We start from the raw sequence: 24,703 nt of genomic DNA, 5'->3' as shown, positions 1-24,703 counted from the left end.
TTTAAACAATAAAACATTAAGTATCTACGAGGGTCATTCAACAAATAATGCACCTGTCTAAAATCCGTTCACAGTGTATTGATAAATTTCATACAAAATATTTTTACTAGTTTTCTGGTTGAATAATATGCAATGAAAGGCGTTTTTGGGTCACAAATATGGACATTTTGTCAGAGACGACGAAATAAAAATATTTATAACAATTCAAATTTGTTATTCTTGTTGTCAGTGACTTTATAGTTACTTGTTTTAAAAAGTGTTCGCCTACTCAGTTTGAAAAACTTATCTATCAAAACTTTATTGGGGCTTCCCACGTAGGCCCATAAATGTCACGCCGCTAGAAAGGATTAAGAGGCATTCTTTCGTTGCTAGGCAACCTAAAACCCTTTCAAAAGTACTTGTTAACTATCAAAGGAAAATCTAATAAGGATATACATTTAATCAAAGCTTTATCTAAGACTGTAAAGAATTTGTAAGTATAAGGTCAGTAATTCGGTCGAAAATATGCTTTCCATACTGTAGTCGAAAAAAAAGTCAAAGGATCCTAATATTTCCATGTTTGCACAAATTCGTGTAGAACGAGTGCTTTCATCACAAGTTTTCACTGCTAGAATACAATCTACATGAAATGACATGATTTTCATGTTTATACACCCCATGTGGCAAGTTTTACAGATCGAAACCGAAAGTAGGGGTTTATTGTGCGAACTAGAGCAAAAAAGCACCATTTTAGGTCGGCAGGCCACAGCTGACTAGCATTTTACTAGGAACTATTCAACCCCCTATTTTTCCGTTAATTTATGATGGAACTTTCATGAAAAATAGGCGTAGGAAAATGTGATATTCTATAAAGATACGTAAACACGACCTGAAGTTGTCGATTTTTATATGAAAGAAAGAAGGATTTCAATTACTGACCTTCAACCTTTAAGCAATGATTGCATTATGTATTGAATGTCCAGAAAAACTGTGATAAAATAATTTCAAGTTGGGATTGAATTTAAAATGTAAGAAAATATCAGTCTAAAGAAGGCCCTGTTTTTTTACATACTCGTTTTTATATTCCGTTAAGTTACAATGGAACCGGATCCAGCTAACGTTTGAATTTTGATATCGGGAGTATGACGTCATTTTAATGAATCATTGCGTTATTTTTTTTTATCTAAGTCATTACTGCCAATTTTTCAGACCATTGTACAAATTCACAAGATTAATAATTATAATAATATTATCTGTAGCTATGTATTTAACAAAAATATTTTAGCTTTTCGTCAAGAAATATGCATCCTTACGTCGCGCAATATTTCCGCTGCTGAACTCTGGGATATTTTTGATAGATTGCGTATAAATATTAAACACACTTCGCATGTGTGCATAATGAAACTTGTATTTGGAAGTTTAACGGGTATAAATTACTTTTGCAGGTTCGTGTACCTGTTCTTCTCGGCCTACAAAAATAAAGGTTACCGGGTTACCAGAAAACATAGATGAAGAAGATCTCCAAAATATCTTTGAAAACAAACGAAGGCAGGGCGGTGGAGATGTAAGACATGTCCAAGTTTTTGAGAGCCAAGGAACAGCAATTATTGAATTTGAAGAGAGTGAAGGTAAGTGATTTCTATGAATGTTAGCAGAGTGTTCGTAGTTTACTGCAGCATGTGCCACGGAAAATGAAAAGAAATATTTTGATGCGGAGGATGTTAAAATGACTACACTACTGTTCAGCCCATTTGTTTTATTAGTATTTGTTCTTGCAATGTTTTTACCAAGTTACAGTACAATTTATCAAAATAAAATATTGTGTATCTCTCATAATTCCATTTTTATTTTGTTTAAAGCTGTTGAAATAGTTCTTAAAAAGAGACCTATTTCTATCAAGAAAACAAAAGTCAGTGTGTACATGTTTCATTCATCTAATACTGTGGAAGTCAGGAACATTCCAACAGACGTATCAATTGAAAGTCTCAAAAAGTATTTCGAAGAACAAGCCTCTGATGAGGACAGTATTACCTGCATCGTTATGGAAGCTGACGTTGCCTTCGTGACATTCAAAAATGAACAAAGTACGTCTTCAATTATATTTTCATTTAAGTTGTGTGAGCCATCAGTTTTTAAAGAAAAATGCTTTGGTAGTTGAGTCTCTAATATGTATGACAGGCTGATAATATTTTAATATTGCATCTTCCTCACCGTGACAGCCATCGTAAATAAACGTATAGAAAATTTAAAACCTTTGTTTTTATAATAAATGTACAATGTACGTTTGTAAAAGCTATTTTTATAAACAAATGGTGACAAATCCAAAATGCTAAAAAGTCTATTCATGTGACTGGGTAGTCTATATTCTAGGCCAAGAGAACAAAAAACCGTCATTTTCTTGAAAGTTTACTGAGACAATATCAAAAAACAGGTATGATTATATTTTCCATAGTTATTTCTGTCACTTAATTCAAACTTCAGCTTCATGAAGACTATAAAATAGAATGCATGCTTACACTTGAAAAGATACTATTAATAGCGTAAAATAAAAACTAAAGACGGGAATGTGGAATATTGCGACCAAGCTTATTATATATATTGTAGCTTTCTTAGAGACTAAAAGAGTAAACTAGAGTATGTAAGCTTCTTGCATGACGTCACTTCAGGGACCCATTTTTTGAATATTATCTAAATACAGCAGAAATATTTTATAAAAATTTTGCACATTTACACATTGTGTCTTTTTGCATAGGTTTATCTGAAGTTCCGATTCTAATGATTTTAGCAACGGTGACTTTGAGAAACAAGTTTAAACCTCTCTTGAGAAATTTCGAATTTCCCTGGCGGACAATACACTCATTGTCTTTGGATGTACTAGCAGTGTACATGTACTGCTTATATAGAGTATTGTTCGCTTATTGAGCAGTATTTAAGTCTTTAGAATACATTTTGATTCTTACTCAATGGAAATCTAATGTACAAGCTGAAGTCGCAGTATTTCTAGCAACAATAATTGTCCGGAAAATATTTAAAAATACAAAACAAGACAAAGCTCCGCCTGGGTAGCCTAGTGGTAGAGCGTCCGCTTCGAGAGCGGGAGGTTGTGGGTTCGATCCCCGGCCGCGTCATACCAAAGACGTAAAAATGGTACTAGAAGCTTCCTCGCTTGGCGCTCAGCATTAAGAGAGCAGTGTTAGGACTGCTAGGACTGGTCAGTATAATGTGACTGGGTGGGGTATCATGTCCCGTTTCTACGGCGTGATATTGCAGTGATGCAGCACTATAAAGTTGGGCATTGTGCTCACTGCTACAGGTAGACACCGTCGTTTATATGACCGAAAACTTGTAGAAAAAGACGTTTAACCCCCCCCCCCCCCACACACACACACACGCACGCAGGCACGCACGCACACACACACACACACACAAAACAAGACAAGTAATAACTTCTGTCGTCTATGACAAAAAACACGAAACCTCGCAAAATACCTTATTTTTCGAGTTTTCGTGTTTGTGGCTATGAATATGGCACCATTTATTAGTCCTCTACTCACTGTATGGTAACTACACCGGTATCCGGGTGTTTGGATCTGTCCAATATGGCCTCTCCCAAGCACAAAATGTCAAAAACATCATGTAAGTTTTGATGTTTTCTACGATTAAATACATATACATAAAGATTTCTTCCGTTTTCAGTTTTCATTCTAAGGTTTAAGTTATTCGTTATAAAAAGATCAGATTAATCCAGTTTTAATTACTAAGTGATAAAAAACGTGCAGATTCTGGGAATCAAGAAGCGAAAACGAAACTTTTAAATGATATTATCAAACCCCTTGCAATTGTATAATCAGAAAAATCAGTTAATAAGAAGAAACATTTTCACATATCTTGTCATCGGTCTCTTAACTGAAAGTTTGCGAAAAAAATACCATCTTTAGTCAATCATATGTATCAAGTGTGTAACGGTTTGGATACTAGTAATTGAAAAGCAGTTAACGGTTTTGATTAAGTATATGCACCGGTTTGGATAGCAACTTATTTCACATTCCTGCACAAAAAAATCGGTATCAAAATTGATAAAACTATATATAACCGCATCTATCTATGGTAAGCTGGTACCTCACATACTACTATTCGAATGAAATGAAACTTCAAACAATTATCCGACATGCAATGCACAGGCTCAAAGATTCTCATGTTTCTTCAAAAATATTATATCGCTATTTTGACTTGTCTTAGCAAGTTATGGTTAAGTTCATGTATGTGGGTAGGTATCATAGTGTTATTTAGCATCAGAAGAGGGGGGATTTTTATGACTAAAACATACGTCTTAACAGAATTCTTGGCCATTTTGTAAGTGTTTATGACATTGATCCATTCAGTTAGCTTTCTTTAGTGACATGGCATTTGTATAGTCGATATTTATTGCCCCCGGTTAAACTTGATATTTGACCTTTTTCATCGAAATGTATATATAAACAGTCATTGAAATCAAAACAGAAGTCAATATATTATTAAATTAGCTAGTGAATCATTTCCGTTTAAAAACTCTGTTTAGAAATTTGAGATCGGGAAACACGAAACAAAGCTTTTAATGCTATCCTACTATTCAATTAACAATCGTGCATAATCAAAAATAGTATGTATTCTTGCACTTGCGGTCTATCTTACTTAGTAATAGGCCTGTGCGTCTGAATTTCTTACTAAGATGAATTGTGCTAACCATTGCTTTTCGTGGCTATTCCTCTCCCACTGGTGTTTTATATTGGAAAATTTCACTGCTACGTTTGAGAAAAGAAATTATAAAAAGAAAAACATATCCAATAGGAGAAAAACACAAAAGCCTACAGCAGTATATGCATAGATGTGAAAATTATTTGACTATTCTCAAAATATATAGACATACTATAACGTATATTTAACGTAGAAGAAAGAAACAAAGAAACATCTGGGCGTTGCCTTGGCACTGTCAGTAGCAAAGCCACCACTGGGGTATAAACCTGTTAGTACATACTGAAAGGTGATAATGTGCACCAGTCATGTGTTAACCCTGTATAGCAAACACTATCCGGTCGCTTAACGTATTTCCGGCAGATCATGGAGCTATATCTTTCAAGGGGATGTTCATTTGGGCAATTGCTAAAACAAGTATTACCTGTGAGGTGTGCGTCAATATGTAACGAATTGAGGCAATCTTCAGTATGCATTGACAATTTGCTCAGTTTTAACACATTTTTCTGGTCATTAGCAAGGATATGTGTATACTCATTTCAAAAATTCTTGAATGAAAAGTGTGGTTTCAACATTGTTAGCAGTAACATCAGTTTGATTAAACACACTAGAAAAATGAGCGTTCATATTGATCAACATATGAGTGTATTTCTTTAAATTATACATTCCTATTTTATAAGCATATACATTTAAAATAATCTAAAATAAATGCTTGATGACCATGCTTGGTTTGCCGGAAGACATGTGTAAAATACGAAAGCATTACTTAGAAACAAACATTATTTTAAAATTGTGATAAGAAATTAAAAGTGTTAGTCCAAACCGCAAACATCCAAAGAGATTCAGTCATCCAAACCGGTGCACACTTGTTACCAAACCGTTACATTCATGATTTCACGACACTATACGTTTCGTGTCCTTTTGAAGCTTAGGTGCTATGTACACATCACAGCTTATGTATTCGTATACTAGAGGTTATCATATAGTATATTTACATCCATCTAATCCAAATAGTTTGATTTTATAGATAATAAAAATTAAATTTTGGAACATCCGACGCAAAATTGAGCAATTTCCATGAGTTTATAAGATATATTTATGCTAAATACGATTCCGATTTTCATGTCAGTCCGGTGATTACTTCTTCGTACATTACCAGTGTTACTGAACTGAGTTTGGCAATGAAACGTAGCAAGACTTATTAAATATATGTATGAACTTACATGACGTTACGTTGTTTTTTTGCTTTGAGTGGCCATATTGGACAAATCCAAACACACGGCTACCGTTGTATTTACCATACAGTGCTATGGTTGAAAACCAGTTTCGCGGGACTATAGCAGTGCGCTTTTCCATCCGTCCGTCGGTCCGTCCGTTCACAGTTGTGTTTTGGTCTATAATTCTGTCGTTCATCAATATGGGTTCAAGCCTAACTCGGGGCGTTGAATCATTCATGTGAGGAAGCCATGCAGCTGGCTTACAAAAGGTCGGTGGTTCTACTAAGGTGTCTGCTCGTGATGAAATAATGCACGGAGGGGGACATTTGGTCTTCTGCCACCACCAAAGCTGGAAAGTCGCCATATGACCTATAATTGTGTCGGTGCGACGTTAAACCCATCACAAAAGATAAATAAGATAGACTGTTATTCATCAATGGATTTTATTATTACTTAGCACAAATGTTTCTCATGGTAATACAACGTGTGGTGTGCAAAACACGTTCCCTAGCTCATTTCAAGGTCACACACTAGGAGGTCAAAGGTCAACAGTGTTTTTTCCTGTCCGGTCTGTAACTCAACAATCAATAAAGGGATTTTAATATCACTAGTCACATATGTACCCCACAATAAGACAATGTGCTGTGCACACATTTCAGACCACTAGCTAAAAGGGCAAGGTCACACATGGCGGTTAAATGGCATGAACAGGGTCTGTTTCATTTCTGGTCCAGAACACTGTCATCCATCAAGGGATTGCAGTATTGTTTGGCATAAATGTTTCCCATAATAAGACAACATGTCATGGGCAACAAGATGAACCTTAGCGTTAAGGTTAAGGTCACATTTGGAAATCAAATCTAAATAGTTTTTTCCTGTCTGATCCATACCTTTGTCATGCCAAAAGGTTTAAATTAATAGTTGGTACAAATATTCCCCAGGACAAGACGTTGTGTCATGTGCAGAACCTAGACTCCAAGCTCAAATGTCAAGGTCAAATTCTGAAGTCAAAAACCGACATAGATTTTTTTTTTTCTGTTCAGTCTGTAGCTCAACAATCCTTAAAGGGATTTTAATATTACTTGGCACATAAGTTCTTCATAAGAAGACAACACGTCATGCTTAACACTCATACTCCTAGCTCAAAGGCCAAGGAGTTCGATCTGCTCGCAACACGTCTGTTTTCCTTGACTATTTAATAATAGACATTGTGTCTGAAATCATTCGTCCTCCATCGCTGATTCATGTGGGGAAGTTGGCGGAGAACAGGTTTGTACTGGTACTGAATCTAAAAACACTTGTTAGGTTAACTGCCCGCCGTTACATAACTGAAACATTACCAATTTAAGTGAATCTCTCGGTACTGAACACTAGCTGGGATATAAGCAGCGACCGGGAATCGAGGCCTGTCCAGCCTGCTAACCACTGCACAACTGACTACATTTATACAATATATTTATCTTCATAACTGCTATCAATTTATTCATCATGTTTTGCATTATTTCTGTACACACTAGTTTGTTGGCAGTAATTACTGGTTAGGTTATGCTTGGTAATCAAGGTTCTTAGCCTTTATGCGGCATGTTCACAATAACTTGTTCGCGGTAAATCTAATTTACATGTGAATATTGAACATTAAACGAATGCCCTTCATTCAGTTATCTTTTTCATCAAAAGTGTTTGTAGCATGTTCCTCTTATATTAGCAGCACAGTCACGAAAAACTAGACTTACTATTTCCTTAAGGGCTGACACAATTAATAGAAAAAACTAATTAGGTAAATATGCCCTTTTCTCGTTATTCCGAGCCCCTTAACTGGTATTTCAGTTCTGGTCAGTAACAGATTCAAGTTTCAAAAGAATATTTTCAATAGTTTGATACTCCGACATCTAAACTTAAAAAATCCCCACAGGGAAAAATTCTAAGGATTGTTGTCAATGAATAATCCAGGCTTTCACATGATGACCCTTACTCTCTGAATCAGCCAGATGCTTTCTCGTTGAACCGAGACTTGTGATCATTTGTACTAGCTCTCAAAAACTAAGGCTTTTTCTGAAAAAATTCTTTTTTAAAATTAAGGGCAGATATATAACTGTGTTTTCAGACAATTGTTTTTTACAATAAGTGGTATCTTTTTCCTACAAGAAGGTTAAATATTACCCCAGTGATTTTAGATAAGCAAATTTTGTGCCAAAATTTTCTGTTGTGTATATTTCTATTTAATGTAAGTAATACTATTTTATTTTTATTCTTGTTTAACTGTCATATAATTTGCCACAACATGCATAAAATTTAGAAACAGGAAATAGCTGCAAGTGCAAATTTCCCAAAGGCTCGGATCAATGAGAAGGCTCGGAATTACGAGAAGGAGGCATACAAGTAAGCTATGTTTTTGAAAGATTTATCTTAACGCTTCAATTTGATGTGCCATTGGCTAAAACGTTGATGTCATACTCATTCAAAATAATTGGAAAAGAAAGGTACAGATTTTCCTTTCAAATAAAAAGCGTCTAATTATGCACCCCTTCGAGGAACGAGGGATGCATTGTTTTGCTGTTGTCGGTCGGTTCATAGACCAATCGGTTTCCGAATGATTACTCAAGAAAACTTAAGCCTAGGATCATGAAAGTTAAGATGGAGGTTGGTTATAACCAGAAAATGACCCCTATGGATTTGGAGGTCAGTAGGTCAAAGGTCAAGGTCACAGTGACGCAGAAAAGCGAAACCGTTTCCGGACGATAACGTGAGAACGTTTGAGCCTAGGATCACAAAACTTAATAGGGAGGTTGATCAGAACCAACAGATTACCCCTATTTATATATTTAGGTCAAAGGTCAAGATCACAATGACCCAGAACAGTAGAACATTTTCTGCCAAATAACTAGAATACTTCGGACTAAGATCACATTTGATACGGTGATCACTTATGACTGTGTACATAATTATTGATTTGAGGTCAGTACGTCAGACGTCCAGTGCACAGTGACCAAATAGTTTCTGTTCCTTGTGCAGTTACTGAATGCATCAATGGGGCATTCCGTGTTCTACGAGTTCTTGTTTCATATTATATTCACTGTAGTACACTCCCTTCTATAATATATACTTCAGTGATATAGTAACAGACATCATAGTAAGGGTCCTAGCCACTTCCAAGAGATACATTAAATTGGAGTAACAGTAGCCAGTAAAGATGAAAAAATACATCTGGTATCATACTAAAAATTACTTATATAAGTAAACCACTGATCTATCAGATTTTCTCACAGGACTTCGCCCAGGCTGGTCGATCATCAATTAAATAAGATTATCAACATGCACAATCATTTTATCCTCCATGAAGGTATTACGAACTATTTTTTTAATACTATTCCACTTACCTTATGAACACATCTGCGGATGTCTCTAAATTGTTTTGATACTTGTATTGTCCGTTTTAATCGACCTGGCGGGGCGGAGTTAATCTCCGAAGTATGCAAATAATGGTAATCTCAAAGAAATCGAGCTAAATAGGTAGTCTAAGAGCAATATAATTGTTTAATCCCGTAACCAGCGACTAATATTCAGCGCTACATTGGTTACAATGTAAAGTAGATGGCCACTGAATAAGAAATAAGGTTGCCGATATACTACATATCCTGCACAATATACTGTGGACCGTCGCAAAACTCCGCAACGCCAGATCGATTAAAATGGACAATTACATGTGTAAATGTTTAGATCTGCTCAACCCGGGGCTAGAGAATGTGTACGGTAGCATGCATGCCCGCTACCATCCATGAGCAGGCTCTATCAAACCGAGCTTGCAACAATTTCAATTTTGTGCTGAGCGGTCTGTGGAGTTTCCATTTTTTTAATTCTACCAAAGACAAGCGATTTTCAGCATGACATTGCCAGTCTCTTACCGACCATGTAGTATCAAAAACATATTTTGAGTTGACAGTTACTAATTCGGTATCCATTGTTTACCCATTCCATTTATCGGAATTAATCGCGTATTTCATGATGTTTTATAATGTGAAGAACAATCAGAAAAAAAAGAAACATAAATGTAAAAAATACACAACTATTTGATTGTTATATTAATATAATAAAGAAGTCAAAGCATTAATCAGAATAATATCGAGTTTCACTTTCAAGATTTATTTTCACTTTCAATTGGCATCAGCGTTGATTAAATATAATTCCAGCAATTGCATAAACAATAGAGCATTAACAACAAAATTAATAGATTCTGCTTGACATATCTATTCCAAATTTTTGATGGCCGCCTTTTTAGTTGATGTTGTTGAGACGAGCCCTCTGATTGGTTAAATGAAAATAGCTGTTTGAAATTGGTCAGATGATCAAACAAGCCTTGTCATGTGATTATATTCTTCCGCATAACTGTTATTATTTTACCTGTTATGCTTTTGAAGTTTCTTTAGTTGCTGAATTCAAGACAGAAATGTATACAGCTCTACAAATAATTCTTGCAATTATAATATATTAGCAAAATGTGAAAACTGGTGTTCTGTGAAAGCTATGGAAATTTGTGTGTTGTCAGGATGGTCAATAGTTTGACGCAGCCTAAAAATTGACACACTGTTTGCTTTGGGGGCATTGCCCTAAAACCATTCAAGTCATTGACATTAAACTTGGCATATAGGTAGACGGCGATGCAACTATGCGCAGAGTTCAAACTTCAGGTCGATATGTCAAAGGTCAATGCAATAAAAATGGGCTCAAGGGTCGAATTTGACATTATATTTCGTGTCTGGAGTAGATATAATACACCGTGAAAATATTTACTTCATATTTGGTATATGTGTAGATGGTGATGATGAGATCTGCAGAGAGCATACATTGATTTCGGTGGGTGAAAGGTTAAGGTAACCTATTGACTTCAATGGTCTAATCGGACCGTCATACTATATGTCTGAACCATAACTTAAAAACCATTCAGGGTAATGACTTGAAACTTGAAACCGAAGTATATCTTTTTTGGCTCACCCTAAACTAAGCTCATCCTGAGCTTTGTTCAGGGTAAGCCTTAAAATGATGGATGGTCCGGCGTTCATCTCAAATTGGTTCGAATACTAGTAAAGCCCTTTATCCCTTGAGTGGCCGCTAGAGCTATAAATAGAAAACCTTGAAAAGACTTATCTTATTGAATCACTCAATAGGTCTTCATCAAACTTGGTCTGTTGCATCATTACAAGGTAAGTTGTGATATTGCTTTATATGGGGACACTTGAGGCCGCTTTAGGGGCCACTAGTTTTAAAGCTTGAAAAAAAAAACATTTAAACAATTTTTTTCGAAGGACCCCTTCACAGATCTTCATTAAACTTTGCCTGTAACATTATTGTAAAGTGCTTATAAATTGCAATAAGCGGGAGCACTTAACTCCTTTTAGGGGCCGCTAGAGCTAAAATAGAAAGACATTTAAAAGACTTATTCTCATGAACTGCTTGATGGATCATCATCAAACTTGGTTTCTAGCATCATTGTAAGGACCCTCTGATCTTTGTTGACATGGGAGGGAGCACTTGTTCACTTTAGGAGGCACTAGAGCTGAAATGTAAATACCTTCAAATGACTTCTTCTCGAGAACTACTACAACATGGATCTTCATCAAACTTGGTAAGTATCATCATTTTGTGCAAATGGGGATACTTTGCCACTTTAAGGAGACACTGGAGTTAAAAATAGAAAAACCATCAAACGACTTCTTCCCATGAACCGTCTGATGGATCTTCATTAAACTTTGTCTTTAGCTTCATTGTAAATTTCTCACTCAAATGGGGACATTTTGCCTATTTTAGGGACCGCTGTAGATAAACATAGCTACGGGTCCTCAACAAATGTCGTCTGTAGTATCATTTTAAGTTTCACTCCTTTTCTTTTGTAAGGGGTCAGTTTTCCTGTTTTAGGTGCCGCTAGAGCTAAGAGTAGAAAAACAAAACTGTCAACAAGTTCTAGTTCTGAATCATTTAATGGATCTTTTTAAACTGCCACATCATTGTAAGTTTTACATCAACCTAAAATAGGATAATCTGTAAATGACTTCTCATGAACCGCATGCTGGATCATCATCAAACTTTGTAAATGTAACCTCATTAAAGGATCTTCTCTTGCTATTCAAATAAGGAAACTCTGCCTCTTTTAGGGGCCATTAGAGCTAAAAAAAACCCTGTTATTTCTAATGAACGGATTGAGCTTCATCAAAGTTGGTATGTAGAGTCACTTTAAAACATTTCCTCAGTTTTGTTTAAATAGGCGCATATGACCTGTTTTTGTGTTTTTGAAAAGCGCAGATGTTACCATTCATGATGTGTCAATTATATATTGTGGTTCAAAATGTCGAAGTCGGGTGAGCGACTTGGGGCCACTTGGCTCTCTTGAAATGTTACTTCTTGGTGTACATATTACACAGATCATAAGGTGTGATGAATTGTCTGGGAATTAACAGCCGTAAAATTCAATATGAATATTTATCTGATGAGATATATTATGTGTTTAACTGATTCGTCAAATAAGTTCTAAGTTCATGGTTGAACTAAGCTTGGATATAAAAATTATATGGCTAGTTAATCTCCTGAGATTGAAATGGTCGGGCGTATTCTGGTCTTTTCTGGTTAGCTTTTCTTAAAAGGACTAAAACACTGAATTATTAACAATTACTTAACATACAATATACCTGCCGAAACATTCTACTAACAATGAAAAAAATTGCATTCCATGTGCTAAAAAATCAAGGAAGTTATTTTTGCCTTTTACATTTCAGTCATATATTTCAGTCATATACACAATGTATAGTGAACAGTAACAGAAACTATCCAGATGTATAACTGAGGTATTTTGTAATAAAACACTTGAATTTATAAATTTGATTTGTGTTCTTCATACCATTTTACACTTGAAGAACTTCACGTGTTTTGAAAAAAATAAAAATCGATTAATCGTGAAGTCAGTAGTCCTACAGTAGCCGTTGTGCACGAAATTCACGTGTCTAATTAACGATTTTCATTGTGAAATTTTATTGTCATTGGAAACATTGAGGACTGACTCACTCGAAAAACAGCATAAAGTTAAAAAAATACTGCTGGTTGCATGAATCAAATCCAGCGCGAGCGCGCAATTGGGATGCAACAATGCAACAGACGCACAGAAGATACAGCCAGCATTTGCAAAACAGTTATTGAGGGCATCACTACTGACTTCGCAATTGATCGATTTTTTTTAATTCAAAACGTTAAGTTCTTCAAGTGTAATGTGGTATGAAGAAAAATAATCAAATTCAAAAATTTAAGTGTTTTATTAAAAGATACCCCAGTATACATCTGGATAGTTTCTTTTGCTGTTCAGTATATTTTATCTTAAGTTATGCACAATGTTTTTTTGTGTGTGTTTTTGTTTTTTTTCATAATATACACGTCTCATTTCAGTAACAAAACAGATTGCAAACAAGGATCGTCACACTCTCGAAAACCATCGGCAACCCATAGTGGTAAACTTCCATGATCCAGAACTGGTGCATACAGATCAAATGAATGTTACAGGTTCTTCAGATCTAAATATTGGTAAGACACATTATGATGTACCTTATTATTCTTGCTTGAAACAAAGCCGGCTTTGACACAAAAGACTGTACAAATGAGAGTAGTACAATTGATACAAAATTTGTGAAAACTGTCTATATTACAGACTACATTGTACTATTACTGACTACATTGTACCTTAAAGCTACAAACTGAGATTCGTTATTGACTGTCAGGTGAAACTTTGCAAGTCCCCCCATACAATGTAATCTGACCTACTGACCTCGAAACTGATAGAAGTCATCTGCTCTTGTCCAATCTGCATATCGTATTGATACGTAAGATAACCTAGGTGGTCATGACAATAAATATGTGTTAAGGAAAAAACTACAACACAAACGTGCGTGTGTACAGCGTCTGGCATTTCATTCTAGTACACACTGAAAAATGTGACGGTAGTCTAGAACAGGCATGTAGTGAAGATAACAAAGATGTCAGTGTTAACAACGTTTCGATAATTACAGAACCACTTGTGCCAGATGCTGATGATGAGGTTGTCTCATCTGATGTTCAGTTTCAGAGCAATGCTACGACTGACATATTTTCTACCGACAGCAGTGACAGTCCAGCGGAAACTCAGCCAGTCAAAGAGACAGTCGGAGAATGCTCCATTGCGCTCAAATATACCTAATGCTCAATCAGAATGTTCAGACAATGATTATGATACAGAATCTCAGTGTATAGATGAACAGAGCTTACCAAGTTCTGTTCATAGCCATGATGAATATTCTCACTAAAAAGCAACCCACCTATCCGTGTCCAGTTAAGTCCACCCCAGATTGTTACTCCTTTGAATAGTGTTAATGATAGTACTGTGTCTGGCACTGACCATTTACCGTCAGCATGACGACATGACGACAATCCTGTAGGTGACCAACTTGCAGCCTTACCAGCTATCACATTACTTGACATGACTGTAGAACGCATACGCATTGACCAAGATCGTGACGAATCTTTAAAACCCATGAAATAATACTTAACCACGGGTGATCCTCCAGAATCTCAGAAACTAGCTCGTTCTGTTCATTTTCAATGCTCAGAATATGTGTTAGTTGATAATTTGTTGTTTCATTCTAGGGTTTCTCATGCCAAATGCAGTAAACGTTTGACTCTAGTTCATTATCAGTTGATCTTGGCAGAATCTGATATTTCCGTAGCTTTGTCATCGTTTATAACTCCCCTTTGCCAGCACATAGTAGTATACAGGACCAAGGAGCACTATTACTTTTTCTGATATGGCTAATCGGGTCTCTGACTTTATTTTGCCTCCTACAAGTTTCTTGCATTTCTATTGGTCAATAGACGTCACGTGGAGACAGGATATATTCCATATCCTGCTAGTACATTTCAGATATGAATTTTGATTAAAAAAATGGCTGTCGCTTTGTTTATTTACAAAATATTAGATTATAGCATGTAAGTAAAGGGTAGTCGGCAAGATAAAATCAGTGCTCTCGCCTGATATGGATTTCCTCGACAGCGTATATCCCGTATCCTGTCACCAACAAGCAGTGTAACTAATAATGTTCATTTTTGCCACGCCTGTCAACTTTGAAAGGACACACGACTACAACAGAAGAATGCCATTATAGCTTACCCTATACGCAGTGCCCCATTTTCTGTTTGGCAGATTGATTTATACGGTCCTTTGCCCATTACACCACGGGCCAGTGTATATGTATTCATAGCAGTGTGTATGTTTTTAAGTTCCTTTATGAAGAGCAGTATCTCAGCTCCAAGATGCACAAATTAGGGAGCATGTTCATAATAACCTTGAGCAGTACCATGACAAAATGACGGCATGTACAAATTCCAAACGCCGTATGCTCCGACTGGCCGCTGGGAACTGTGTGTATATTACTGGTGAATCTGGTGGTGCAGCCAAGAAGCTTAGACATTCTATCATTTCAAGGATTCCTATATAGTTCATGTGGTTTTTAGTCCACACATGGTTACATTTAGGGATATGTCCAATGATAAAGTATCCCTACAACCCATACACATTGGCCGTCTCAAAATGGCATACGTTCGCCACCCACATCCGCTGAAGTATTACCAAGTGAGCCTTAAAATAGTATGTCATCTCTTTGTTTTTAATCCCCCGCCACGAGTGGTGGGGGTTATAGGAATGGTCTCTGTCCTTCCGTCCTTTCGTCCGTCCGTAACACTATTTCATACTTAATTGCCTTCAAATGTGTACATGTTCTTCATTATGATACATGTTAGAAATTTTGTGAAATACCATTTCCTAAATATCATTCTTTTCTATCTATTTTTTCTATAATTCATAACTGAAGTTTATTCATTAACTCTTTTGTATTTCATTATATTAACTGAGAACTCTTCAGGTCACATTTAAGTAGATTATTTCTTGCCCTGATATGGTCTTTTGACCTTGTAACATCTAAAATTGTAAACTCTATACTGTCAGAGTTGTTAAAAATGCATATTAATGCATTACATGTCTTTACTCTTGTACATAGTATTTGATTGCAAACTGTCTTTCCAGTACATTTACAATGTAGGCACGCATCATTTTTATGTTATTGTATGCCTTTATATCTAGAAAGTAGGAGACTGCTTGCGGATTTTAGGGTCTGCAAGATGGCGCAGCCACGAGAAAAAATGTAAATTATGTTCACGAGTGAAACATATTTCGATCTTACACTGAAACAAACAAATTTTCTATTTATTTTCTGTATTTTCAATGGCTTTAACAAAATTATATCCAATTTGTCTGCGCAACGTCACACGCATCGCATCATGACGTCATAATGGCTGTTAATAGTTTTGTTACGTTTTCTGATATCTTTTACTTTTTATTATGATAGAATGTATATATTTATGATCATGTTAGGATTTTATACATTTATATCATTATTGGAGTATGTTTTGCGAGGAATTTGCAGTTATTTATAATTCATATTCTTACGCATTCAAGTGTAGTTCCGTTCCAGTTAAAAATAAAAATGATATTTTCGAATCTATTTCACTCATAAATTTCAGTATTTCACTGAAGGGCATAAAATAGATAATAATTACGCGTTACAGATCTAGTTTCAAGTTAGACATGTTGTGTAAGTTCATTTATATTCACTATTGTTACTCATTATAGCTGTTATTGTTAGACATTTCTATAGAATACCATGTTATTTTCTGACTATTGTCTTTGATATAGTTTCATTGGTATGTTTTGTTGTAAACGTTTTTCCTTACCAGGAGAGGTAACTCGTTTGATCTTATTAATTTTCTTACAAAATTCAAGATTCCTTAAGCTAGCTCTTAGGAGTTGTTTCCCTTCTTTGTAAAGGAAATGTACATAGAATCTTGATGCTATTGCTCATAGAGTACTTATACAAATTTCTTGTTAAGCGTGCGATTTAACATATATTTCCCCATAATCTGTGTGAAAGCAATAATTTAACAGGTATGTCTTGGTCAATTGAATTCGGTTGAAGTATGGTTCCATGTTGGAATACATTTGTTTGTAACTGCAATTTTGGCAGTTATTTCTTGCAAACTTGTGTTAAAAGACTACGAGTACTTTGGTAATATCTTAAGCCTGTATGGATTTTGCAGCAGATGATTCACCGTTTATGGCAAGCCAATTGTCCAATAATTACGTGAACCATAGTTCACGCTCGTAAATGTAGGTTCATGATTGTAAACCCAAGTTCACGGTCGTAAACATAAGTTACGTTCGTTCACGGTCGTAAACATAGGTTCACGTTCGTAAACTATGGTTTACGAGCGTGAACCGGGGTTTACAAGCGTAAACATAGGATAACGATCGTAAACATAGGATAACGACCGAAACTCATACTTTTTATTAGTTCAATCGAGAAACCTAGTTTATCAAACGTAAACCATGGTTTACAATCGATATATTAGGATTATAGAACCAACAATGAATTTCGGGCGTGAACATGGGTTTACGGCCATGAACCTATGTTTAGGACGTGAACCTATATTTTCGAACGTGAACCTATGTTTACGAACGTGAACTTGGGTATACGAACGTGTATGGCACGCCAATTGTCCAATTATTACGTGAACCCTAGTTCACGGTCGAAATACTAGGATTAACAATCGGTAAAACAGGTTTTTCGAACGTAAAACCATGTTTTTCGAATAATAACCTATATTCTTAAGCGAAAACATAGGATAACGCCGTGAACCATAGTTCACGCTCGTAAATGTAGGTTCACGATTGTAAACCCAAGTTCACGGTCGTAAACATAGGTTCATGGTCTTAAACTATGGTTTACGAGCGTGAACCGGGGTTTACGAGCGTAAACATAGGATAACGATCGTAAACATAGGATAACGACCGAAACTCATAGTTCAATCGAGAAACCTAGTTTATCAAACGTAAACCATGGTTTACGGTCGATATATTAGGATTATAGAATCAACAATGAATTTCGGGCGTGAACATGGGTTTACGGCAATGAACCTATGTTTACGGACGTGAACCTATGTTTACGGCCGTGAACCATAGTTTAAGGACGTGAACCTATATTTTCGAACGTAAACCTATGTTTACGAACGTGAACTTGGGTATACGAGCGTGAACTTAGGTTTACGTTCGATAAACCAGGCCTTTTCGAACGTAAAACCAGGTTTTTCGAATACTAACCTATTTTTTTCGAGCGAAAACACAGGATAACGTCGTAAACCATAGTCCAAACTCGTAAACATAGGTTCACGTTCGTAAACCCCAGTTTACGGTCGTAAACATAGGATGACGACCGAAATTCATAGTTCAATTGAGAAGCCTAGTTTATCGAACGTAAACCATTGTTTACAATTGATATACTAGGATTATCAAATCAACTATCAATTTCGGCCGTAAACCTATGTTTACGGTCGTGAACCTATGTTTACGAGCGTGAACCTAGGTTTACGGCCGTGACCGTAAACCATAATTAACGGACATGAACCTACATTTACGTGCGTGAACGTAGGTTTACGTGCGTGAACCTATGTTTACGAGCGTGAAACTAGATTTCTGGAACAAACCTATGATTTTCGGCCGTAAACCTAGGTTCACGTTCGTAAACTATGGTTCACGCTCGTAAACTTAGGATAACGACCGAAATTTATTGTTCAATCGAGAAACCTAGTTTATCGAACGTAAATATGGGTAAACTATGGTTTACGACCGTTATCCTGTCTTTTCGCTCGTAAATATAGGTTGATATTTGATAATCCTAGTTCTTCGACCAAGAAAGTAATTATTGGATAATTGGCTTGCCGTGAACCATAGTTTACGGACGTGAACCTATGTTTACGAGCGAGAACCTATGTTTTCGACCGTTAACTTCGGTTTACGAGCGTGAACCATAGTTTACGAACGTGAACCCAGGTTTACGTTTGATAAACTAGGTTTTTCGATTGAACTATGAATTTCGGTCGTTATCGTAAAATTACAAGCGTTAACCTGTATTTACGAGCGTAAACCTGGGTTCACGAGCGTGAACCATGATTTACGAACGTGAACCTATGTTAACGACCGTAAACTTGGGTTTATGACGTGAACATGGGTTCACGCTCGTGAACATAGAATAACGACCGAAATTCATAGTTCAATCGAAAAACCTATGCCAAAAAAATGTTTGTTTCGAGTAACCCGATCCTACATAGTGAAACCCGCCGATCCTAGCGTTTTATTTCACGATTCTGTCAGTATAATCATGAACATATTTAACTAATTCAGTGCTTTAGCTTCAAAATGATACAAAAAAAAATCAAAACGATTATAATTTAGACCGTCGCAATTTTATCTCAAAATAGCAGGTCGTCGAGAATATCGCGTTATGATCACATTACGCCGGTATTAAAAGAACTGCACTGGATACCAGTTACTCATAGGGTGGACTTTAAGATTCTAGTTCACACATACAAAGCATTGCATGACCAATCACCGATCTATGTTAAAGACTTGCTGGAACTCTATCAACCAGCAAGAAATTTGAGATCCAAGAACTACTCAAAACAACTAGCTGTTCCAAAAAGCAAAACTGTGAGGTACGGTGATCGTAGTTTTTCATCACTGCACCGAAGTTATGGAATGTTCTTCCGGCTACCATTAGAGAGGCTAAAAGCTTGGATGCTTTCAAACGATCATTGAAAACACACTTTTTCTTCAAGATCTATTGAAACTCACTTTGCACTGAAAATTATTTCCTATTGTTAATTGTTCTTTAAAATATCTAGGACAATTAAAATGTAGAGCAAAACCTGATTCAGGCTAAATACCTTTTATTGTTGATATATTTTTGGTGTTGTATTGTATGTCCATATCATTCTGTGATATGTAGTTTGTACAGCGCTTTTGAACGTTTATTTTATAGATGAAAAGAGCGCTATAAAAATCTAGTAAATAATAATAATAATAATATAAACACGTGACGCGTTGTTGTATTACAGTCGCTATTTTGAAAAATTTCAATCGGCGTGTAAAAATCGTCGTGTAAAATGCAAGTAAGGCAGACTTAAACCTCCTGCAACATGAACTTGTGCATCAATCATACGTTTTTCTTGATTTTATTATTAACTACTTCAAAATTTAATTCGAATACGGCCGATTGCGGATGAAAACCGATTCTGTGGATGGTCTGAAACGTCGTACAAAATATTGTGAAAAGATCGAAAATTTCTACAAGTTTGGTATTGTTTTCGAAAAAAAAATCTACAACTTGTTACATAAAACAGGCGCCAAAAAAATGAACAAAAGATAAAAAGATATCATATTTACGCCTAATACAAACTGTTAATCCGTAGCGATGACCCCAGGTAATTATGCATTGCAATTTTCTTGTTAATTGGACATCTTTTGACATGCATCTGACACATTGACGCCTGTTGCAAACTGTTATACGTAACGATGGCCCCTGCCAATTATGCATTGCTATTTTCTTGTTAATTTGACATCTTTTGATACGTGATAAATTAACATGACATTGTTTTATTCTGTATGTCTGGTTCATATTGCCCAAAATCAATGAAACTTATTTTGAACAAAAAAAATACAATAATTTACGAATATTCGAATTTGATTTTCATATTCGAATATTCGACCGATTTTCGAATATTCGAATATTCGAACATTCGTTCCAATCCCTAGTATCTAACATCATTTATTTATGATTCTAACACGAACCGATTTGTTTTCCTATTAAACATAGAAGGCTGAAAACTGTATGTTATTATTGAACAATTCATTTCTCTGACGTCACAATAATTACGTCATAGTGTTAGACGGCATAACGACGCGCTGGAAAAGAAATCAACAGAAATCAGGCACATATTTGATAGATATCGTCAGGGGCGTACATGATAGTCCTGATAACGTGTTAGAATCGAAATTATATATCTCAAACAGTGATTTGCTTATGAATAAAATCATTGTTTGTCGTTCAGACGCCCTCGTGATATAATTCCTTCGCACCTAAACACCAAACAATGATTTTATTCAATCACTGTTTTGGATATATTAGATCTATTTCTTAAACAGAATTATCAAATCCAAATCATGAAGGCACTTTATCATACAGATGAATTTCACATTTCAAACAAGTATAACAACTGACCGAGTATTGCAGTGGCAATACAGAAGTCCATACCAGTGTATATGGCAAGCCAATTGTCCAATAATTACGTGAACCCCGGTTCACGGTCGAAAAACTATGATTAACGATCGATAAACTAGGTTTTTCGAACGTAAAACTGTTTTTCAAATACTAACCTACATTTTCGAGCAAAAACATAAAATACCGGGCGTAAACCATAGTTTACGCTCGTGAACCCAGGTTTACGTTCGATAAACTAGGTTTTTCGATTGAACTATGAATTTCGGTCGTTATCCTAAGTTTACAAGCGTGAACCTATATTTACGAGCGTAAACCTGGGTTCACGAGCGTGAACCATGATTTACGAACGTGAACCTATGTTAACGACCGTAAACTTGGGTTTTTGACCGTGAACATGGAATAACGACCGAAATTCATAGTTCAGTGGAGAAACCTCGTTTATCGAACGTAAACCTGGGTTCACGAGCGTTAACTATAGTTTACGCCCGGTATCTTATGTTTTCGCTCGAAAATGTAGGTTAGTATTTAAAAAACATAGTTTTACGTTCGAAAAACCTAGTTTATCGATCGTTAATCCTAGTTTTTCGACTGTGAACTGAGGTTCACTTTATTATTTGATAATTGGCTTGCCATAACCGTAAACCATAGTTTACGAAAATGAACCTATATTTACGTGCGTGAACGGAGGTTTACGGGCGTGAACCTATGTTTGTGAGCGTGAAACTAGATTTCTCGAACAAAACTATGATTTTCGGTCGTAAACCTAGGTTCATGTTCGTAAACTATGGACCACGCTCGTGAACCCAGGTTCACGCCCGTAAACCTAGGTTCACACTCGTAAACTTAGGATAACGACCGAAATTTATTGTTCAATCGAGAAACCTAGTTTATCGAACGTAAATATGGGTTCAAGAACGTAAACTATGCTTTACGACCGTTATCCTGTGTTTTCGCTCGTAAATATAGGTTAATATTTGATAATCCAAGTTTTTCGACCAAGAACGTAATTATTGGATAATTGGCTTGCCGTGAACCATAGTTTACGGACATGAACCTATGTTTACGAGCGAGGACCTATGTTTTCGAGCGTGAACTTTGGTTTACGAGCGAGAACCATAGTTTACGAACGTGAACCCAAGTTTACGTTCGATAAACTAGGTTTTTCGATTGAACTATGAATTTCAGTCGTTATTCTATGTTCACGAGCGTGAACCCATGTTCACGGTCATAAACCCAAGTTTACGGTCGTTAACATAGGTTCACGTTCGTAAATCATGGTTCACGCTCGTGAACCCAGGTTTTCGCTCGTAAATATAGGTTCACGCTTGTAAACTTAGGATAACGACCGAAATTCATAGTTCAATCGAAAAACCTAGTTTATCGAACGTAAACCTGGGTTCACGAGCGTAAACTATGGTTTACGCCCGGTATTCTATGTTTTTGCTCGAAAATGTAGGTTAGTATTTGAAAAACATAGTTTTACGTTCGAAAAACCTAGTTTATCGATCGTTAATCCTAGTTTTTCGACTGTGAACTGAGGTTCACGTAATTATTTGATAATTGGCTTGCCATAACCGTAAACCATAGTTTACGAAAATGAACCTATATTTACGTGCGTGAACGGAGGTTTACGGGCGTGAACCTATGTTTGCGAGCGTGAAACAAGATTTCTCGAACAAAACTATGATTTTCGGTCGTAAACCTAGGTTCACGTTCGTAAACTATGGATCACGCTCGTGAACCCAGGTTCACGCCCGTAAACCTAGGTTCACACTCGTAAACTTAGGATAACGACCGAAATTTATTGTTCAATCGAGAAACCTAGTTTATCGAACGTAAATATGGGTTCAAGAACGTAAACTATGCTTTACGACCGTTATCCTGTGTTTTCGCTCGTAAATATAGGTTAATATTTGATAATCCAAGTTTTTCGACCAAGAACGTAATTATTGGATAATTGGCTTGCCGTGAACCATAGTTTACGGACGTGAACCTATGTTTACGAGCGAGGACCTATGTTTTCGAGCGTGAACTTTGGTTTACGAGCGTGAACCATAGTTTACGAACGTGAACCCAAGTTTACGTTCGATAAACTAGGTTTTTCGATTGAACTATGAATTTCAGTCGTTATTCTATGTTCACGAGCGTGAACCCATGTTCACGGTCATAAACCCAAGTTTACGGTCGTTAACATAGGTTCACGTTCGTAAATCATGGTTCACGCTCGTGAACCCAGGTTTTCGCTCGTAAATATAGGTTCACGCTTGTAAACTTAGGATAACGACCGAAATTCATAGTTCAATCGAAAAACCTAGTTTATCGAACGTAAACCTGGGTTCACGAGCGTAAACTATGGTTTACGCCCGGTATTTAATGTTTTTGCTCGAAAATGTAGGTTAGTATTTGAAAAACAGTTTTACGTTCGAAAAACCTAGTTTATCGATCGTTAATCATAGTTTTTCGACCGTGAACCGTGGTTCACTTAATTATTGGACAATTGGCTTGCCATATACACTGGTATGGACTTCTGTATTGCCACTGCAATACTCGGTCAGTTGTTATACTTGTTTGAAATGTGAAATTCATCTGTATGATAAAGTGCCTTCATGATTTGGATTTGATAATTCTGTTTAAGAAATAGATCTAATATATCCAAAACAGTGATTGAATAAAATCATTGTTTGGAGTTTAGATGCGAAGGAATTATATCACGAGGGCGTCTAAACGACAAACAATGATTTTATTCATGAGCAAATCACTGTTTGAGATATATTATTTCGATTCTAACACGTTATCAGGACTATCATGTACGCCCTTGACGATATCTATCAAATATGTGCCTGATTTCTGTTGATTTCTTTTCCAGCGCGTCGTTATGCCGTCTAACACTATGACGTAATTATTGTGACGTCAGATAAATGAATTGTTCAATAATAACACACAGTTTTCAGCCTCATATGTTTAATAGGAAAACAAATCGGTTCGTGTTAGAAACATAAATAAATGATGTTAGATACTAGGGATTGGAACGAATGTTCGAATATTCGAATATTCGAAAATCGGTCGAATATTCGAATATGAAAATCAAATTCGAATATTCGTAAATTATTGTATTTTTTTTTTTTTTTTGTTCAAAATAAGTTTCATTGATTTTGGGCAATATGAACCAGACATACAGAATAAAACCATGTCATGTTAGTTTATCACGTATCAAAAGATGTCAAATTAACAAGAAAATAGCAATGCATAATTGGCAGGGGCCATCGTTACTTATAACAGTTTGCAACAGGCGTCAGTGTGTCAGATGCATGTCAAAAGATGTCCAATTAACAAGAAAATTGCAATGCATAATTACCTGGGGTCATCGCTACGGATTAACAGTTTGTATTAGGCGTAAATATGATATCTTTTTATCTTTTGTTCATTTTTATTGGCGACTGTTTTATGTAACAAGTTGTAGATTTTTTTTTCGAAAACAATACCAAACTTGTAGAAATTTTCGATCTTTTCACAATATTTTGTACGACGTTTCAGACCATCCGCAGAATCGGTTTTCATCCGCAATCGGCCGTATTCGAATTAAATTTTGAAGTAGTTAATAAT

The 24,703-nt window shown here is 36.0% G+C and overlaps 1 protein-coding gene across 1 annotated transcript in view; it reads left to right on the top strand.

Moving 5' to 3' along the window:
- Window positions 1-1,424: 1,424 nt before the first annotated feature.
- LOC123535869 (interferon-induced very large GTPase 1-like) overlaps window positions 1,425-24,703 on the top strand; it is a gene marked incomplete at its 5' end in the record, with an annotated part of 37,610 nt that continues 14,331 nt past the window's right edge. The window contains 3 exons of the mRNA XM_053534473.1: window positions 1,425-1,607; window positions 1,839-2,063; window positions 13,353-13,487. Coding sequence (XP_053390448.1) covers window positions 1,425-1,607; window positions 1,839-2,063; window positions 13,353-13,487 — 543 coding nt within the window. The remainder of the gene's footprint in view (window positions 1,608-1,838; window positions 2,064-13,352; window positions 13,488-24,703) is intronic.

Source organism: Mercenaria mercenaria, unplaced genomic scaffold (assembly GCF_021730395.1).
Source record: "Mercenaria mercenaria strain notata unplaced genomic scaffold, MADL_Memer_1 contig_3714, whole genome shotgun sequence".
NCBI classification, from domain to species: domain Eukaryota; kingdom Metazoa; phylum Mollusca; class Bivalvia; order Venerida; family Veneridae; genus Mercenaria; species Mercenaria mercenaria.
This window is presented reverse-complemented; position numbering and strand designations above follow the sequence as displayed.